This window comes from Passer montanus, unplaced genomic scaffold (genome assembly GCF_014805655.1).
Source record: "Passer montanus isolate IOZ18808 unplaced genomic scaffold, ASM1480565v1 scaffold130, whole genome shotgun sequence".
NCBI lineage: Eukaryota > Metazoa > Chordata > Aves > Passeriformes > Passeridae > Passer > Passer montanus.
This window is the reverse complement of record NW_024359833.1, coordinates 626277-644747: the sequence shown is the minus strand read 5'-3', so window position 1 is coordinate 644747 and position 18471 is coordinate 626277. Positions and strand designations below refer to the sequence as shown.

General features: G+C 45.7%; 1 protein-coding gene across 8 annotated transcripts in view; it reads right to left on the bottom strand.

Moving 5' to 3' along the window:
- Positions 1-18471, bottom strand: part of ZNF462 (zinc finger protein 462) — a 91928-nt gene that overhangs the window by 34797 nt on the left and 38660 nt on the right. For 6 of the 8 annotated variants that reach the window (XM_039699172.1, XM_039699169.1, XM_039699175.1 and 3 more), the window contains exons 2-6: positions 16352-16602; positions 10206-15727; positions 9164-9328; positions 7289-7563; positions 4081-4199 (exon numbers count right to left, since the gene is read on the bottom strand). In XM_039699172.1, the coding sequence (XP_039555106.1) occupies positions 4081-4199; positions 7289-7563; positions 9164-9328; positions 10206-15727; positions 16352-16571 (6301 nt within the window). In that variant the 5' untranslated portion in view covers positions 16572-16602. The remainder of the gene's footprint in view (positions 1-4080; positions 4200-7288; positions 7564-9163; positions 9329-10205; positions 15728-16351; positions 16603-18471) is intronic. The other 2 variants (XM_039699174.1, XM_039699177.1) reach the window with 2 other exon arrangements.

The window sequence follows — 18471 nt, the reverse complement described above, 5'->3', positions numbered from 1 at the left end:
TACTGAACTTGGCAGTAAAATTCCCATGGACTCTTCAGCGAAAAGACTGATCCCAAAGGAAACAAGCTATGCATGCCTCCCTGTTGGAGCAGTCTGGAGTCTGTGGGTGTAGATAGACACCTGCTTTGGACCAAAGTATCACTTTCTGGCAACTGCAGATCCTTGTACAGCGGCTGATGTCAAGAAAAACAGAGACCAGACTTTCAGCATGCCTGTGTTGCATGGTATGGGAAGAGAACAGACTCTGGGATGAAAATGGAGCAACTTAACCACGGCACTTCCAAATTTGTTTGGGAGCACAGCAACTAGAGATGGTGAAGTTTGTTTCTGCATGCAGCACATCCAGCGTCATTATTAATGAAGCAAGAAGGACACTACAAAACTCCAACAAAGGGCCCTCCACAAACAAAAAAAGAAAGAAAAGGGAAAAAAAATTAAAAATAAAAAGCGCGTGGTGTAATTACATTTGGGAAAGGTTACAGATTTCCTTATGAAAAACCTGCCATTAGGCAGCATCAGTCTTCAAAGAAGTGGCAACAAAGTCAAGGCTGGTGAACATGGCAATGCCAAGGACAAAAGGGTGTATCTACCAGGCTGTGTGGAAGTGTGTTATGAGAAACCACTAAAAGAAGTGAAAGAACAGAAGCAATGCACAGTAGTGGATTTAATTTTGAATACATTCCAAGCCATAGAGACAGCAAACAGGGGGAAACAAATCCTGATACAAGATTTGTTTTGCACGGAGGCATGGAGGCAATTGGAACACAAAGTGAAACCGTCCCAACACAAACAATGTGATATTATACACAGGTGCCAAGTTATTGTTTTGGAAGTGCCACTTCCATGTAGAAGAGTAACACTGGCCACATATGAGTTGTACATAAAGTGCCAAAACTAATACAGGAGCAAAATATTCATGAACAGCAACAGAAGAACGAGAGTTTTGGTAATGGATGAAGCAGAAAATGTTTTCCACCTCTTGACAAACCCAGCAAAGAAGGTTCTCAAGCAGCACTGTTTCCCACACCAGAAAAAAGTAAACCAAAAGAGAACGTAAAAACACACGTGTTTGCAGCCATTCAGAGTAAGCACACCTGAAATGATTAGCAACCATACTCCACAAAACTCCCACCCCTGTCTTCCAGAAAAACCATGCTAATCATCAGGACAAAATACAAACTCTTAGAATGCCCTTTTTTGGTGCATCTGAAAGAGAACAGATCATTCGGAGAGTCTGAAGTAGTGAAACAACAAACTGCCCTGTGTGTTTTTTCAAGCGACATTCCTCACCTGTGCATTGTACGAGTTACATATTTCCTTTTTACAAACAGAAATACAACATTTCTTGAGTGGCACGCACAACGAGTTGCTCAATGGAACACAATAATTTAAGGACAAAAGATATTCCAAGGTTACAAGATACCAGTGGGATACAGATATAGACCTTCATGGCTTTGTCAGTGTAAGAGATTCCTGGATGACAACGTGCACCAACCATTAACTTAAAAGCACCACAAGACATTAAAGCAAATAAAGGATGACTACATACCAAGCAGCCTAGACACACTAATAAATATGCCCACTATTCATTTCCAAAAACATGAAAGGATGTGCCTGATTGCAGAGGAAAAGCTGTTTTGGCTTCTCCTCTGCAATCAGGCTGGCCGAACACAAGTCTTCTGCACTTTTTTGACTGCTAGTTTTGTGTCTCACCAAGTGATCATATTAATACACCTACAAATAAATAAATGTAAGCATTTATGTAGTGGGTCTCAATACTTGATATGCACTCAAAGCACTATGTTCCAGAATAAACAGAAACTGAACAGGACCAATGCTTTTATGTCACAATCACCCATTTCTGCATTTCCAGAGTAATTGCTGATTAAGAAATTGGTAACAAGGATTCCTCAAAAACACAAGCAAAAAAAAAAATTTAAAAATTAAAGGACAGGGGAAAAAGTTCAGATGAAAACAACGGAGAGCCCGTTTAGAGTAACTGTAAACTGTTCTGCTCCATGCCAAAGGAGATGGCACACACTGGATGAAAAACAAATGCCAGAAACACTGGTACCAGCTGTCACACAAGAAAGGATTTTGTAGTTCACTGAATTTTGATCCAAACCCAGAAAATGAGGCAGAGAGGCAGACTGAGTGAAACACTTCAGGATTCAGGATTTTATGGACTTTTAAAGATATCCAGGAGAGTTCAGAAAAAATTCAGGAGGACCGAAGTTTTAAATTCTGAATAAATGGGTAATGAGACGATTGACAATTGAAAAAAAAAAGGGAACATAAGAGAGATTCAGTGAACCACCATGCCATTAAAAAACTGGGGAGTCTGAGGAAGTCAGACCTGTTTGTTCAGTAATACATATTTCTGAATGACTGACTCAAAACACACCAAAGCAAAGTTCTGACTGAAAAACATACAAGCATCTTTTCTGTGACGTGACCATCCATTTGGTAGAAATGGGACTGAGGCAGAAACATCTATAAGCCTTTGGAAACCCTATTACCCAAGCCACTGTGCAAGCACTATCTAGGCAACCATGAAATTGTGTTCTTGTAGAATGCAAAACATGGCCCTTCAAGGGGTGTCTGTCCACTAAACAAAGCTCAGAAGCATGAATTCCTAATAAATAAATCAACAAATTACATGAAGAGAAGTGTGAAGTAAATATTAGTTGCATGGTAACTTTGGGTCTAAAAATCTGGCAGGTTCAAGCAAGGAGCCCAGCTGTGTAATAGCATGAAGAAAACATTACTTAATGGTTGGTGAAAATAAAGAACCATGGCTCCTCCATACAGGATGTGGGATTCTGTGAACTGGAACTGCTGTAGTTGGATTTCCTAGGAGGGAGAGAATGCCATGGTCCTCCTATACAAAAGGAAGGTGGCAAAAGTTGAGCTAGTCTATTTTATACATCCAAGTACAGAAACTGGCACAAGCTCTGTGAAATCCAAAAAAAACCCCAAAAAACCAGGAAACAAAGTAACCAAGCATCAGTCCCTCCTATATTTCTGTAGATGAAAAATTCCTTTGGATCAATGGCAACAATATTTTTTTTGTTGTTCAGCAGACAGCTACAAATTTCTTATGCCTTTTCTCCCCATTTTTCCACCTTCCTCCTCCACCCCAGTGTATATGACTTTGAGTAAGCAAATAAAAAACATAAAAGAACATACTTGTGGATCCTTTTTATCAGAAACTCCTGTTCAAAGAGTTTCAACTCACAACTTTTAAACAGCTGGGTTGGTTTTCAGGTTTACAGACTGATCACTATCCTATTATTTGCACCAGAGTGCATGTTTGGATTGCAAACCAAAAGATAACCTTTTGATGCAGGATGTGTGTGACGGTGCCAAGACTCTATGGCCAAGGAATAAAGATGAGGAAATCCTCATCTTTTTAATAATCACAATTTCAGGTGACCTATCACACCTACTCTGTGTGACATATCACCTTCCCAATTCCTGTTCCTCAGAAGCATGTCTTGCTCGCTTGCTGGTATGGATTCCATACTGAAATACAGAGATTTACAAGACAAATCTCCACGTTTGGTAACATGGATTTTGACATTCTCAGTCTGTTGCACACACACCTGACTCCCAGTTTTTGCAGGGTTTGGTTTTAAAAGGAAAAGGAAAGCCAGCATAAGGCTCTACCAAAAACCAAGGTGCTGTTCACAGTCTTTTCCCCAGAGTCACCTAAAGCACAAACAAAAATGCAAAGAGCAGAGCAATGCTCACTGCCAATTTCGTTATGGCATCTATGGTATAAGTGATGAAATCCACTTGGAGAAAAGCAGAGATAAGGAAAAAAATACCATTCATGTGAGACAAAGGAGAAGAAAAAAGTTCTTGCAGTACACATCACTTTAAATCCTTGCCTTTCCCATTACCCAAGCCCCCACTTAGCCCAACAGATCCCATCGGCTGCCCAGCCGCAAACGCGGCCTTTGGGAGAACCTTACCCAGTTCTGGTGACAAAACACGTGGGCTCAACCCAGCATCTGCCATCAGCCACAAGAACACACTGGGCCATTTCAGCTGCAAGACTGAGAGGGAAGGACTTACCAGCGTGAGCCTTGAGGATATGGGTTTTCAGGCGGCTGTTGTAGGAGGACTTGAAGGGGCAGAGCTTGCAGCGGAACGGCTTGTGGTGCCCGTGGTGGGTCTGCATGTGGCGGTCCAGGCTTGAGGAGAGACAAAAAAAGAAGACAGAAAAGGGTCAATTGTTTCAGCTGTGCCTTCAGAGGCAAAGCAAAGCACTTTACAGCAACAGCAGAGCAAGTAAGGGTCCTTTCTCACACTCTCTCTGCAACAAATTCAACAGGTCTGCCTGCATGAATCTAGTGTCAAGGAAAGGAGCAGAGCTGACACCAATTCTGTATAAACAGAGAGCAGGCCACCTAAATAAACTTATAGGGCAAGATTAGTGTAAATTAAGTTCTGCATGAACCAGACTGAGAGGACCAGCTGAAGAAACATGAAACAGGCAAGAAATTATTTTCTTATTGAATTATCATTACACAATTTTTCTCCCGCCAAACATTTTTGTGAAAATAGATATGTCCCCTCTTGTCCTGGTGATCAAGAGTAAAAAAAAAAAAAAAAAAAATTTTGTTGACCAGCTTTACTGAGGAAGCCTTCTTTTGGTTACAGCAGCAAAAGCAGATTAGAGATCCTGCTCTAGGGAGGGTGCCAGCAGGCTACAGTTGATGAGTTCCAGGATTAAAAGGCAGCAGACTTTCAGAAGCAGCAGTGTAGGAGATTCTACATGAAGCTCAGCAGGAGAAGAAGGGGTGGCAAAGACCAGCCCTCTACTTTCTTCAGGGAAAATGGAAGTACCAAGAGCCTGAATACTGTGAAGTGATCAAAAACTGCTCTCGACACAATTTGTCCTAGCAGCTCAGTAAAGTTTGGAGGAGAAAAAAGGACGCTTCCCACATTTTCTAACAGAAGATCAAATTCATTCTAACTGAGTGAATCCTGCAGAGCTCTGCAGTTCCTGTGCTGTGGCTGACAGACATGAATTCACTGTCTCTGGGTGGCAGGCAGGTAGTCTGAGCCCAAGCTGTAAATATTTCCAGCACAGCCTCTACCTTGGACACGTTTATGCTTTGTGATCTGGTCTTAGCTTGAGTCATCCCATGCAGTGATGGAACAACAACGGGGCAGAGACACTGCAGGAGTTGCAATTTGCCAAAACTGCCCTCCACCCCCACCTCAGCCCTAGATGTATTTCAGGCGTAGTTCTTTTTATTTGTCCTAAATTGTCCTGCTCTTTTACAGAGCATCAACATGTAGCTCAAATAGCAGTTGTTCCAGCCCTGTCACACTACACAAGATTCCACGTGATCTTCAGTCCCACACTGACAGGAGCCTGAGCCAGAAAATCCCTGTTTACGAGAGCTAACACTGAAGCCTGTGTATTCAAACATCTGATAACAGCAAAAAAAAAAAAATAGAAAATGAACTTGTATCTCCTCTCAGGGTCACTTCATACAAATCCAACTTAGCAGAAGTCCAGGATGGAGTTTGGGACAAGACAAAATGCAGAGCTTTTCCAGAGAAATGGGAGAAAACATCTCCTAAATGAGTAAGGCTTTGAAGACTCACAGTGAATACTTCATAGAACAAAACTTGTTTTAAATAGCCTCCAGGGAATGAGATTACTTAACAATTAAAGCAGACTGCCAAAGAGGTATGTAATACATATTAAGCTATTATAAATATATATACCTTAAGGTATTCAACATGGCAGTAATTAAAACTGTGTTCACAACCACACAGTTTGCCAGCTGCACTCTTCCAAAAGGAGGTTTTAAAGTTTTGGTCAGATTTGGGAGAATAGTAGGCTGTTTAAACATTTGGCTTGGTTTCCTTCGCCGACTTAATCTCCCAGGGGAATAATTGCATCAGAAGCAAAAATAAAAGAAGCAAACAACTTCCACAAGAGAGACCACACCTATTATCAAGTTAGGTGGTGAGTTCTTCCCTGCCATCCACCACTTTTTGATGCAACCATCCTGCAGCTTCTGGGACATGACTTACCCTCAGCAGGAAAAAAGAGTGACTAGACACCAAACCCAACAAAAGTCTGATTGTTGAAGCACGTTTGCCAGGCAAACAACAAGGCTGCAGGGGCTCCCCTCAGCTGCCAGCCTTGCCAGAGCAGGGTGGGATACACCCAGCAGTGCATCCTTCCCCCAAATCCCTCTCCTACCCTTGGCTGCTCAATCCTCTGGACCTTTCCAGCTGTGGCATGAATTTGCAATGCTGTGACACCAGCAGAAACTTTGCTTTTTAACACAAGGAACTGAAAAATGTCTTCTCTTCCACCTGCATTTGATGGCAAAACAGTGACATCACCACCAAATTTAAGGGTGCTGCATCAAATGAGCGCCTGGATCTGTCTCCTTTTGTTAAAACAGTGAACAAGCAGCTCTCTCCCCAGAAATTAAGAGGAAACACAGACCTGTGAATCAGGTCCAGGGTGCCATTGGAAAATGTATCACATATCCCATTTTTTGGGGGGGACATATATATTTTTTATTATTAAAATAATTTTTAAAACTAACAAACTTAAAGCTAAGTAAAATCTCAGGGAAACAGATGATAAGAAATGTGACTATTAATGATTATCGTATATCAGACAAGGAAGGCAGGATGAGGGAGTCACTCATTCAGCACACTGTTATGAATTTGAAATATTTGACTGAAATTGCATGCCATAATTAAGAAAAAAAAAAGTCTCATTTAAGGTAAATTTATGGCGCTGTTTAAACATTAGAAATGGAAACTTGACCCACAAAAAACTGTAGTAAGTACAAATAAAGTAGCTCTATGCAACAAAAGTTTTTTAAATATGTAAGATTAACTTTTCTTGGCTTGTTAATTCTCATGCATTTGACAAAAGTGGGCATAAGTGGTGGGCTGCACTGTTTGCATTCTGAAATAATCCTTATTCTTTGGCTTGCATGCTTCTCCCCAACATACAAAAAGAGGGGAAACACAAATTCAAGAACACACAGAGGTGCAATCTTTTACAAACAGCCCACCATAATGGCCAAAGGCTTTGCAGAGTGGAAAATATGCATAAACACCACATGTTGAGAAAAGTGTGGCTCAGCACCAAGCCAGGCGAGCTCTCCCTCAGTGCCAGCCCACAAACCAGCACTGCCAGCTGGCAATTCTTTAGGAAACCCAAAAAAAAGGGGAAAAAATTTTAAAAAGGGAAAAAAAATAAGCCCAAAAAAAAAAAAAAGAAGCCACGACTTACTTGTGCCTGAAAGCAGAGACAAAGGAGCAATACTGGCAGCTGTACTTGTCTTCCCGGGCAAACATGGCCAGAGCCAAGTGACTCCTCTCGTGGGATCGCAGACCCTGCATAGACATCAAAACCCGGTCACACTGGCTGCAGTGGTAGCCCCCAGGCCTGGCTTCATCTTCCAGGGATGCTCCATATTCAGCTTCTGTAAATTCCACAATGCCAGGGTCTTTGGCTCCCTCAAAACCCTCCATCAAAGTTGTATTTGAAGGATCTTCAGCTTCCTGCTAAAAAAGACATATCCCCCCAAAGCCATCAATTCTCTCTCCCTTCTGCCCCTCAGTCTTTCCCCTGTGTTCACCAGAATGTCCAGGCTTCCCACTGCATTATTTCTCTAAACATGTTCCTACACAAGCTCCACATCAATGGCTTTCTGAAAAAAAAAATGACCTATTCTTGGGAGAGAAAAACGTAATCACATCTATTATATACATGCATGCATATGTTAAAATGAAAAAAAAGTCTCACTCCTTGAGCAAGTTTGTGTCAGATCATGCAAAAACCCAAGAAACCTATCTTTCCAAGACATGGTCTTGGTGTGAATCTTCTAAACTTGATCAGAAAATAATTAGTAAGTTACAGATAAGTTAATTTTAGTTTATTTTGCTTTAGCTACCCTGCAGACTAGTCCAGCTGTCTACTCTTCAGTAGACTTTGTCCATCAGCATCAAACTCTCAAGAAACAAGCTGGTAGACTAAGACCCTAGAACCCTCCAAAAATATAGAGCAAACAGAAAAAGTCCTTTTTTAACTCTCTTTCATAACCTTCCTTTCCCATTTCTAACCAGAGCATGCATTTGTGCAGCTACTTAAGTAACCTGTAAGAGGCATTTCCAGCACATTCTTTAGGCTGTACCTTTCATCAGCTTTTGTTCCCTGATGCAAGATTTTATTTACTCAAAAGAAAGCACTGACCCTACACAAGCATCACTTGAGAAGTGAGGAGGAGAGGGAAAGGACTCTCAGGAGAAAAGCATCTGAATCTGTCAGGAGTGCCAGGTGAGGAGGTAAGGAAAGGTCAGTGGTAGTGCAATGAAAGCTCTCTTAGGTGGGGAGAGTTATGCTGTGGAGGACAGGGTTTCATCACAAAAAGCAGATTATGTCACCAAAAAAGGCCTGTCACTCATGCAGCAGGAGCCTCTGACAAGATCCAGCTCCCACAGCCTTGCTTCACTTTCACTTCCCCTGCCAAAAAATATCCTGGAAACCAGACTTTGGAACACCACGTGTCCTTGGAGATGTCATAGGAGGCACCCCTTTCCACAGGGAGAAAGGAACAACGTGTTTGCACCTATTCACCTGGAGGGGATCACTGGCTCAGCTGGCCACTGAATGTTTTGTTTGGAGCCAGCGTGCAAATTCCATGCGGAAAGGTGCACCACAAGCAGCTTCACACATTTGTTTGTGCACACTTCCTCTTCCTAAAATAAAAATCATATACATACAGAAAAAAAAAAAAAGGAAACAAACAACTCTTTTTGAGCTTAAGTAGAAATGTAGCCCACAAAGTAGCTGAGATAAAGTTTCCCACTCATAAACCATCTTATGGTCATCAACGACACAAACTCCTTTGTGGCTGAGAAGAAATGAGAAATAAAGAGTCTTCGTGCCCCTGGATCGAGAGTGAGAAAAAGTTAAAACATCTTGAAATGAACCAAATGCACTTCAGAAACTTAGTGTTAGATTAAAACATCACGCTGAACCGGAATGCCCAGTTCAAAACCCATTCAGCTTCACAAGAGCCCTCCACAGGTTATCTACGAGGCCTTTATTTTAAACAATGCAAGTAGTTTCAGCCACTTTCAGTCACCTTTCAGGAATTCTTACCTTCACAGTGGCCGACACAGAAGAGACATTCCCGTACTGGACATGCTTGCGGAGGTGATTACAGATGGCTCGAAGTGTTGGATGGACTTCCACGCAAAACTTGCACTTGTAGCCAACCACCTTCCTCTCCTTGAGTTTTGAAACGTCTTCCAAGTGTCCAAAGGCCTGTTTGAGCACACAAGCATAAACCACTGAAGCAGGTTTTGTCACCTGAGCATGGACCAGACTTTAGACCTGATGCTACACTTGATGTCCAGTCCTGCAGAACTGCAAGCTCAGTTTCTGCTGAGATCGTTAATTCCTACAAAGTAAGTGCACAAGACATCTGTGCAGAGGAAACATTCAGTTTATGGCTAACAGTGGTCCTCTAGAAGACCATTCTGGTTTGGCCTGAAACCTGTGCCTCCTCCTCCTCCTCCTCCAGGACCCCAGAACTTCCCCAACTTCTGTGCAAAGCTTTTCCTGCGCAAGTGCATTTTTTTTTTCAAACTGAAGCAGAAGGAAGGGGGTAAGTGGGCAAGAAAGGGAGAAACAATTTGTTCCTCTCCTTGTGAGGCACCTGCCCAAAGCTCCTGTCACCAGGCAGATCCGTGTCATGCTAGTCCTGAGTGCTGAATGAGAGAAAGGACTGAGAGAGAGAAGGTTGAGAAGAAAACTGATGTGTTATTCAGAGGGACATGGAAGAAGGGGATGGGACATTTTGTAGAGAATCTGTGACAAAGTACATGGCAGCCTTGCCACAAAAGAACAAGCGACTGTCAGACACAGATGGCCCTCCAGAAGTGTGGGAGGGAGGAAAGAAGATAGAGAAAATACTGAAGGAAGCGGTAGGAAGGAACAAGGTTTCCTACAGAACCTAAGGGAGGATGGATGAGGAAATTAAAGCAGGATGTGTAATTGACTTATGGAGCTCACTGGCACTCTGAGTCATTCATTAGCCTGTGGTCACTTGGCTGTCAAAGAGAACATGCAAGTGGGCATTGGTGGGCTCCCTGGTGGGGAGCAGGGGGCAGAGAAAGAGACCAGACACACAAATCCTTACCCTCTCTTGTTTGAAATCTGCAAAAGCACCATCTGCATATTTCTGCTTGCTCAAAAGCTGCTTCCTCCTCTCCTGACGTTTGGCACGTTTCTGGAATTCCTCATTGTGACCATTCAAGTGTGCAGTCAGCTCTGCCGTGCTATGCAATTTCGTATCACAGTGCTTGCACTGGTAGACAGGGCTCTGAGAGCGGGTGCCGCTTCCAAGTATGGAAAAGTCCCTCTTCAGATCCTTGCTGTGGTGGTCAGTGTAATGCATGCACAGCAGCTCTGCCGTGCTGAAGGACAGCTTGAAGCATTTGATGCACCTGAAGGGAAGCCACTCGATTTCCTGAGCCTCAGCCTCCACCTCAGGCTTTTCAAAGTCGTTCCTCTCCTCGGCTGGCGCTGGTTTTTCGTGCTCGTCAGCATACACGGCAGTGAAATATCCCCCCAGCTTGCTGGCGTGCTGCTTCTTAGGGAAAACACCAGGGTGACGCTTCATGTAGTGGGACACGATGCCCTTCTTGCTGAAGGACTGGAAGGAGCAGAGCGAGCACTTCTTCTTCTCCACAGCCCTCCTCAGCTCCTCGCTGAGCTGAGGAGTGTCGTCCTTGGGAGGAGATGGAATGATCACTTTATTGGGTTTGTCGCTTACTGTCCTGGAGGCTGCCAGGCAGTGAGTGTAGTAAGCATCAATGTCATGTCTTTTCTGGTAGTGTGCCGCGAGCCCTTTGCGGATGGGGTTGGTGTAGGAGCACAGAGCACACTTGAAGAGGTTGTTCTTGCCCTCCGGCTGCGCCCGGACGTTGTTGTGTTTGATGCGGTAGTGTCTTGCTATCCCCTTCCGGGTGGAGCAGAAATATTTACAGAGCTGACACCGGAAAACTGTGTGAGACACTAAGTGAGAACTAGAGAAATGAGGCGCCGGCATGGACACCTCTCCAACATCCTCAGCAGCAATTTCTGGGGAGGCCTTGATTTCCGTCACCATGTCTGGCTCCACTGAGGCAGACACCTTCGGTGGTGACTGGGCAAAAACATCGAACTCGGGTTGATTGTGGTACTTCTCATAGTGGATTTTCAGCTTCTCAAGGGTTCCGTGGGTGTAGGGGCAGAGTTTGCAGCGGTAAGCACCATAGCCCTGCTTGAAAATCCTGCTTGTCTCTTCCACGTCGTTCTGAGCTATGTCAGTCGACTGCTCCACGTCATGCACAAAGTCTTCAGCAGTGACTTTTACTGACGGGTGCCGCTTCTGGTAGTGTGTGAGGACGCCATGAATACGTGTGTTAATGTAGGGGCAGTGCCTGCACTTGTACACAGCCCCCGGGTTAATGTCTATGTCCTGAGCAAAGTCTGCTGCCTTCACTTTCATGCCAGGATGCTTTTTGCCATAATGTGTCAGGAGGCCATGCAGGTTGTTGTACTCAGACTGGCACACTGTACACTGGTATGGAGTGGAGGAGATGGCAGGGTTTGCGGAAGCCAGCTGCACAGTTTTTTCATGGGAAAGGCTGGGATCCTCTGCACACTCTGCATCCTGATCCATCTGTGGTGCTGCTATCTGGTCTTCAGATTCCATCCTGACCCCACCTTCATCAGGCTGTGGCATGGTTTTCTCAGCAGTATCTTTCTCCTTAATGATATCTAACAACACAGATTCATCCCCATTCATGGCCCAAGGGTGAAATGCTTGGTAGTGATTGGTAATATCCCAAATAGAAGATGCTTCAAAAATGCAGTCTCTGCATTTATAGGTCTTCATCTCTGTTGGCATCACTAGGGCAGGAGGGGAAGGATCGGGACCTGCCCAGAGCTTGGTTGCCATGTAGGTATAATCAACATAATGCTCGGGATGCCTCCTTTGGTAATGCACAAGCAAGCCACTCGGCTCTGTGTGTGAATAAATGCACCATTCACAGTGATAACCAGCTTCTATCAAGCCGTCCAGAAACGCCCACCTCAGTATGGATGTCACCGTGGCCTTCAGATTGGGGTGGTCCTTCTTGATGTGCTTCCTCAGTGCATAGAAGTAAGGGGAGGTGTAGCTGCACTGCCTGCACTTGAGGGCTCTCAGCTTGGACTTGTCGCGCTCGCTGCCGGAGGCGTGGGCGGGCAGGCTGCCGGCCGACTTCTTCTGCCCGCGGTCGCAGAGGCTCCTGATGGTGGCCGTGTGCTGCCTGATCACGTCCGCGTTGGCCTTGAAGTCGCGGTGCTTCTTCTGGTAGTGGATGAGCACGCCCTTGACCGTCCGGTTCCCGTAGTCGCAGTGCTGGCAGAAGAACATCTCGTTCTCCGGTGGGCTCACCGAGCTCTCGGCCCCGCCGCGGCCCAGCTGCTGCATGGACACCGGCGGCCTCTGGATGCCGGGGGGCAGCTCCCCCGCCCTCATCATGGCTGCGGTCGGCGGGGCCTGCCTGATGTACTTGGCCGTGACCTTGATCTCCGGGTGCCTCTTCTGGTAGTGGACGAGCACGCCCACGACGGAGCGGTTGCTGTAGGAGCAGTGCTTGCAGTAGTAGAGCTCAGTGGAGAGGTCTGGGGGCGGTGGCGGGGGTGCTGGAGGCTGAGAGGCCAAGTTGGAGAGTTTCGGGGAGATGGGAGCGCCCAGCTCAAACGACATTTGGGCGAGGGCAGAGCCCCTGTCAACAGAGACTACGCGCATGGTCTTCTGGATCCTGAAATATGAGGCCTTTTCTTCGGGGTGCTTCTTCTGGTAGTGCACCAAAACTGAATGCATGTTAGGGCTTGCAAATGAACACACGTCACAGTCATAAACAACCACAGTGTTGACTGAAGGTTCCTTCTGATTTTCACATTCAGGACTGAAACTCTTGGTGGCACTTTTGTTAAAACCAGCTGGCACACCAGTCCCGCGAGCCACGGGGGTGGAGGTTGCCATAGTTTTTGGAGCAGAATTCAAGATCTCTCTGAGTGTCTGAGACTCTGTGTTCAGCCCTTCTTGCTGCTCAACAACGTAGCTTGAAAATATCATTGCATTGTTAATTTTCACTGTGGGATGCATTCTTTGGTAATGCGGCATCAGGCTTCTAACATTTGGGCTCGTGTAAGAGCAGAAGCGGCAGCGGTAGATCAGATCAGAATGATCAAAGTTCAGTACATTCATAGCTTCAGGATGATGCTCCCCATAATGCTGCTGCAGGTCCTCAAAATTTGTGTAGTCAATGTAGCACTCGAGGCACCGGTACACTGCACTGTGATCATTGGGATCCAGGATGTACCTAAAGCTGAATTTGATGTAGGGATGCATTCGCTGGTAGTGGGTGCTAACACTCCTGGCAGATTTGTTGCTGAAATCACAGTGTTTACAATAGTAAAGCCTGCCGGAGTCACTGAACTCTGAATTCTCGTTGTTCTGGTCGGTACCGTACATGTTGGACTGGCTGCCCAGAACAGAGGCATTAGGGCTCTGATGGTCCTTCATGCTGACAGCAGAGTAGTAGTCCTCCTCATCCTCAGACAGAGTGAGCTCAATCTCCGCCCCGTTGGTGGAATTGTAGTCGTGCTGCATGCTCCTGAAGCTCGCCTCCTTCTGGGAATCATTAGCCTCTCTGCCCCACATTTGCTGGGATGCGTAAGAACTGGAAACCTCTATCATTGGCTCTGTTTGCTCTTCCTCTCTGTCTAACTCCACTTCTATCTCCACCTCATTGTCCTCCTCCTCTTCCTCGTCATCCTCTACGTTAATCACAGCATCCTCCTGCTGTTTGTTTTGGCTGATCTTGCTCTGCAGGTTGCTCGCTATTTCGTCAATTCTAGTTCTCTTTTTCACGGGAGAGAGATCTAAAGGGAAGTCATTTGAGACCTTCCTAGGGGCTTTTGCAACAAAGTTATTTTTAGACGAGAGCCCAAGGATGGAGGTCTGGCTCTTCTTCACCGTGCTGGCAGAGGGGTGAGCATCTGCCTCGCTCTCCTGCGGCGCGTTTGACGGCGGACCATCGTATTTTGGCAAGTTGTCACAGAAGGAATGCTTGTGCTGCTGATGAACTCTGAGGCCTTTCAAAGTGGTGGTGGAATAGTTGCACAACGTGCACTTGTATGGATGCTGTGAATGGGGCTGGGGGGATTGCTGCTGCTGCTGCTGCGGCTGCGGCTGCGGCTGCGGCTGCGGCGGCGGCGGCTGCACGGGTTCCATCATCCCAGCTGACTTCCTGCCGTTGATATTCCCGCTCTCGTAGGACACCGCGCTGTCGTTCAGGGACGAGGCGATGCTCTCAGCCTGGGAGTTCATGGTGTCCCAGTCGGATGCTGTTCCTGTGTGGCACTGCTTGTGGGCGCCGAGCTTCAGAGAGCTCTTGCAGGTGAAGGGGCACTCGTCGCACTTGTACACGGCCGTCTTCCCAGACAGGTGGATGTTCTCGATGTGACGGGAAATACTTCGGCGGTGCATCGTCAGGAAGGGGCAGAAAGGACACTGGAACCTGTTCATGTATCTTCTGAAGGGAATTCCCTTTGTTTCCAATAGTTTGTTGCCATCAGATCCCATCAGCTGCTCTGCAGACATTCCTGAGGTCTGGTGATCCATGGAGTTTAAGCCATTCTCGCTGTCCATTTCATTTAGCTCTTCATCTGAGCTGGAGTCATTTAGCATACTGCTTGTTTCCAGGTCAGCAGAAGAATTCGTCATATCAGCAATTCCATAGCGGGATCTGTCAGACAAATTAACCATGCCCGAGTTGTGAGGTGACTTAGGCTTCATTTGAGGGTAAGACACAGAAGAAAACTTTGAAGATGTAGAAGAGTTGGGCCTGATAAGTGAATTGCCCATAGATCCCCTGAAGTTTGAGACATTAGCACTCGACATCTCACGTCCTGTTGTGTTCATGGACATGTAATTCGAGTTTGGAGAGGCACTCTGGGCACTCTTACTCTGCACCTCAGGTGCGCTGGTTCCATCCTGCTGCTGCCTCAGGCTCGACAGGATTTTCACCATGCTGCGGTGCTTCTTCATCATGTGGTCACACCAGCGCTCCCTCCGAGGTGTCTGGTAGCTGCACCACTCACAGCAAAAGTTGCCCCTAGACTTGGTCAGGGGCTTGACCATCGACTCCAAAATGCTCCGCTCCACCACCTCTGCCGGCAGCTCCTTGCAGGGTTCCTGCACTGGCACAGAAGCAGACGTTGATTCAGACACAGCAGCAGCAGCAGCAGCAGCAGGAGCTGAACTCTCTTTCAGGTTGTTTTTGTGATACATTTTCTGGTGCTTAATAATCCTCGCACGCCTGGGTGACTTGTAGGTGCAGAACTGGCAACTGAAAACTTTACCAAACCCTTCATGCATCATGATGTTGTAATTTAGGGAACTAGAAGCTGGTGGCCCCACTGAGCTCCCCCCAGCCTGCGCTCCATGAACCTTCCGTGTGTGCTCTATGAGGAGGTTTTTGGAACGGAAGTAACGCACACAGAACTTGCACTGGAAAAACTTGCTGGTTGGTTTAGGGTTTGGAGCCATATGCTGGCCATAGAAAGTCTGGCTCTGGCTATAGTAACTTCCAGTCCCCATCTGACTTGTTGCATTTTGCCCTAAAATGAGAATTAAGGTGTATATGTAAATTTGTAAATAAAATAAAAAGGCTTTTTCTTCACCCACCCTGTATGCTTAAAAATGTAACCACACCCTGAACTGACAACAACCATTAGAGCATTCCCTCACTTACTTCTGGTAATATCTACAGACCTGGCAATGGTCAGAAAAGTGACCATTATGCATAATTTCTATTTATAAATGACTGTGGTGCACAGTTTTGGGTGGACAGTTTCCAAAATTACCTTCTTGGGGGGAAAAATAAAACTAGTTTCAGTTTGAAAACTAACAAAAGTTGTAATTTTGAGGTGGTTCATCATAGTGAAGAACAACCATGAAAAGCTGAAAATGAAAAATCTGTATGAAGAACCCAATGAAAAGAAGCTGGGAAATAAAACCATCCTCCATGCTTGCATTTGCAGAAAAAAAACAAAAACAAGCGCCATGGTCAGAGCCAGTATGGCTGATGCTAGATATCTGCTTTGCTGACACAGCCACAAAGATAATGCAGATTTTTAAGCCATAATAAAGGCGGAAACTAAAACACACTGAAATAAGACATAAAATAGGGCATAAGAGCTGAGATCTTAAGAGCTGAGATCAGTCTTGGAGTTGAGATTTACCTGCTATGTCATCTGCAATTGCGAATTCATCCTTTACAGAAGAAAATTCAACCTCGGTCTGGTTGCTGGCGTTGATGGAACCAGACCTTGGCTGGGTAGGACTCTCCTCAGAGACATCAGTTGGCTGCAGGAAAGCAGTGTGAACATCCTGAATGTGGGCTTTCAGGTCTTCGTAGGATGGAGCTCGAAAATCGCAGCCATCACACTGCAGGACCTCCATGGTTCAGGATGATCTTTTACATTAGAAAAACCTGAGAGAGAAACACGGGAGAAGGAGAGAAGAAGAACGATATGAGTTTGCAGCAGCGCTTTTGGAACAAATCCTGGAAACACCAAGGTAACACCAAGCTTTTGATGACTCAGTCACTTGCAGAGATTCCACAAACACAGCGGCGTGGAACTCAACCTTTCCTTACCCTATCAAGAAGCGTCTACTCAGATCCACAAGAAGTCCTATCTAGGTATCCCCACAAGCTGCTGACTCAACTCCGTGAACAGTCAACTCTCTGACAAGTGACTACTGATCCAGAGGACTTTGTCCCCTTGGCTTTTCCATTACATTGGGCTGTTTTTCAGAATTTGGTCTTGTTCAAAGACCACAGCCCATGTGCAGAGAGATGGCACATTACTCCCAGCCATACAGTGGGATTCACAATCAGAAGACTTCTGCCTTCAGGAGACACACTCCAACCTTCCTGGAAGCTGCCAATTCCTGCCTCATTCACTGCCATGGATCCAAAGTTTTCACAGGGAGAAATCTGTCTTTCTTACAACATAGTGTCTGTCCTGATACGGAAAACCCAGACCTAACAGCAAGGTTACACACACTTACACAAACCCAGCGCAGGATACTGTGCTCTGCCCTACCTCCACCAAGCTTTTAAGGGCTCCTCCAGTCTTTGTTAAAATGTTTACAGTTTTATTTCAGCCCATCCTAGGGAGGAGACCTTTGTGCCTTGGCAGTCTGGGGGATGGAGACAGCCGGAGGAAGAAAAGGACAGCAACGGGAATAACCATACTGAACCAGTACAATGGAAACATGAGCTACAAAGACTCAAGAGCCATTATGACTTCCTTGATTTATCCAAAAGCCCCGCATACCTTCAAGTACAAAGCAACATAAGACACAGTGAAAGAACAGAGGTTCAGTTGTGACAATTAATCCTGCGACAGAGGGGTTGCACTGCCATGAAGGACAGGAGACACAAAGCACAAGCCAAACAAAAGACTTGGACCCTCCTACCCTGTGCAGAGCTTAGGCACAAGAGCTACCTTCCTCTGCTAACACAGCAATTGCCTCTTTAAGATTCCATCTGCTGGAAAAGGATGACAAAGGGAATGTTTCAGAGGTCCAAGACACAAGGACAGCCCACAGCAATTTAAATCCCATGTGTCTGTTGTATGTGGAGTAAGAAGGAAGCAACCTACAAAGTGAGGAGCAAGCTCCAAAACATTAAGGCACAGAAACAAGAGAGGGTACTGCACCAGGATTTTAGATGAGAGAATGCTTCTTCTGATAGCCTGCTAAAATAAACTTCTAGCTAGTCAAATTCCGGAGCACAGAGGCTCTCCTCATATTTACCTACATTACTTTGCAGGCTGCACCGTGTCCTCTCTCTCCCCCCACTCCCTCTCACCACCAATAAAGAAAATGAACGCTGCACCAGCTTCTTTTCAGCTAACAAAGTTACAATGATCGAGATACTCAAGCTTTTATGTGCAAGCACCAGACCAAATTGTGTGGAAGAGGTTGCTATCTGCTCTGGATCAAATTACAGCAGTGAGTGAAGCCCCACCCCACGTCTCCTTTAGCACAGTCCATTAGACCTGAAAACAAATTTTTCCATGGAGCAGACGACTCCTGCATTTAGAGCACTTCACAGAAAAGCAGATCATCCAGTTTTCACTACCCATCCCCCAAGCTTAGTCCTTTCATCTCAGCCAAACAAGCCACAGCTCCACTGAATGTGTTTATCACACTTTCAAGAGATATGAGCCCCTGCGTCACTGAAGCTTTAAGACTCACTAAGCTGCCCTAGTCCTCTGAGCTTTGGGAGCAGCCATTTTAGCTCAGACAACTCCTGCACTCAGAGCCTCAGAGCTTCTTGCCTGTGCACAAC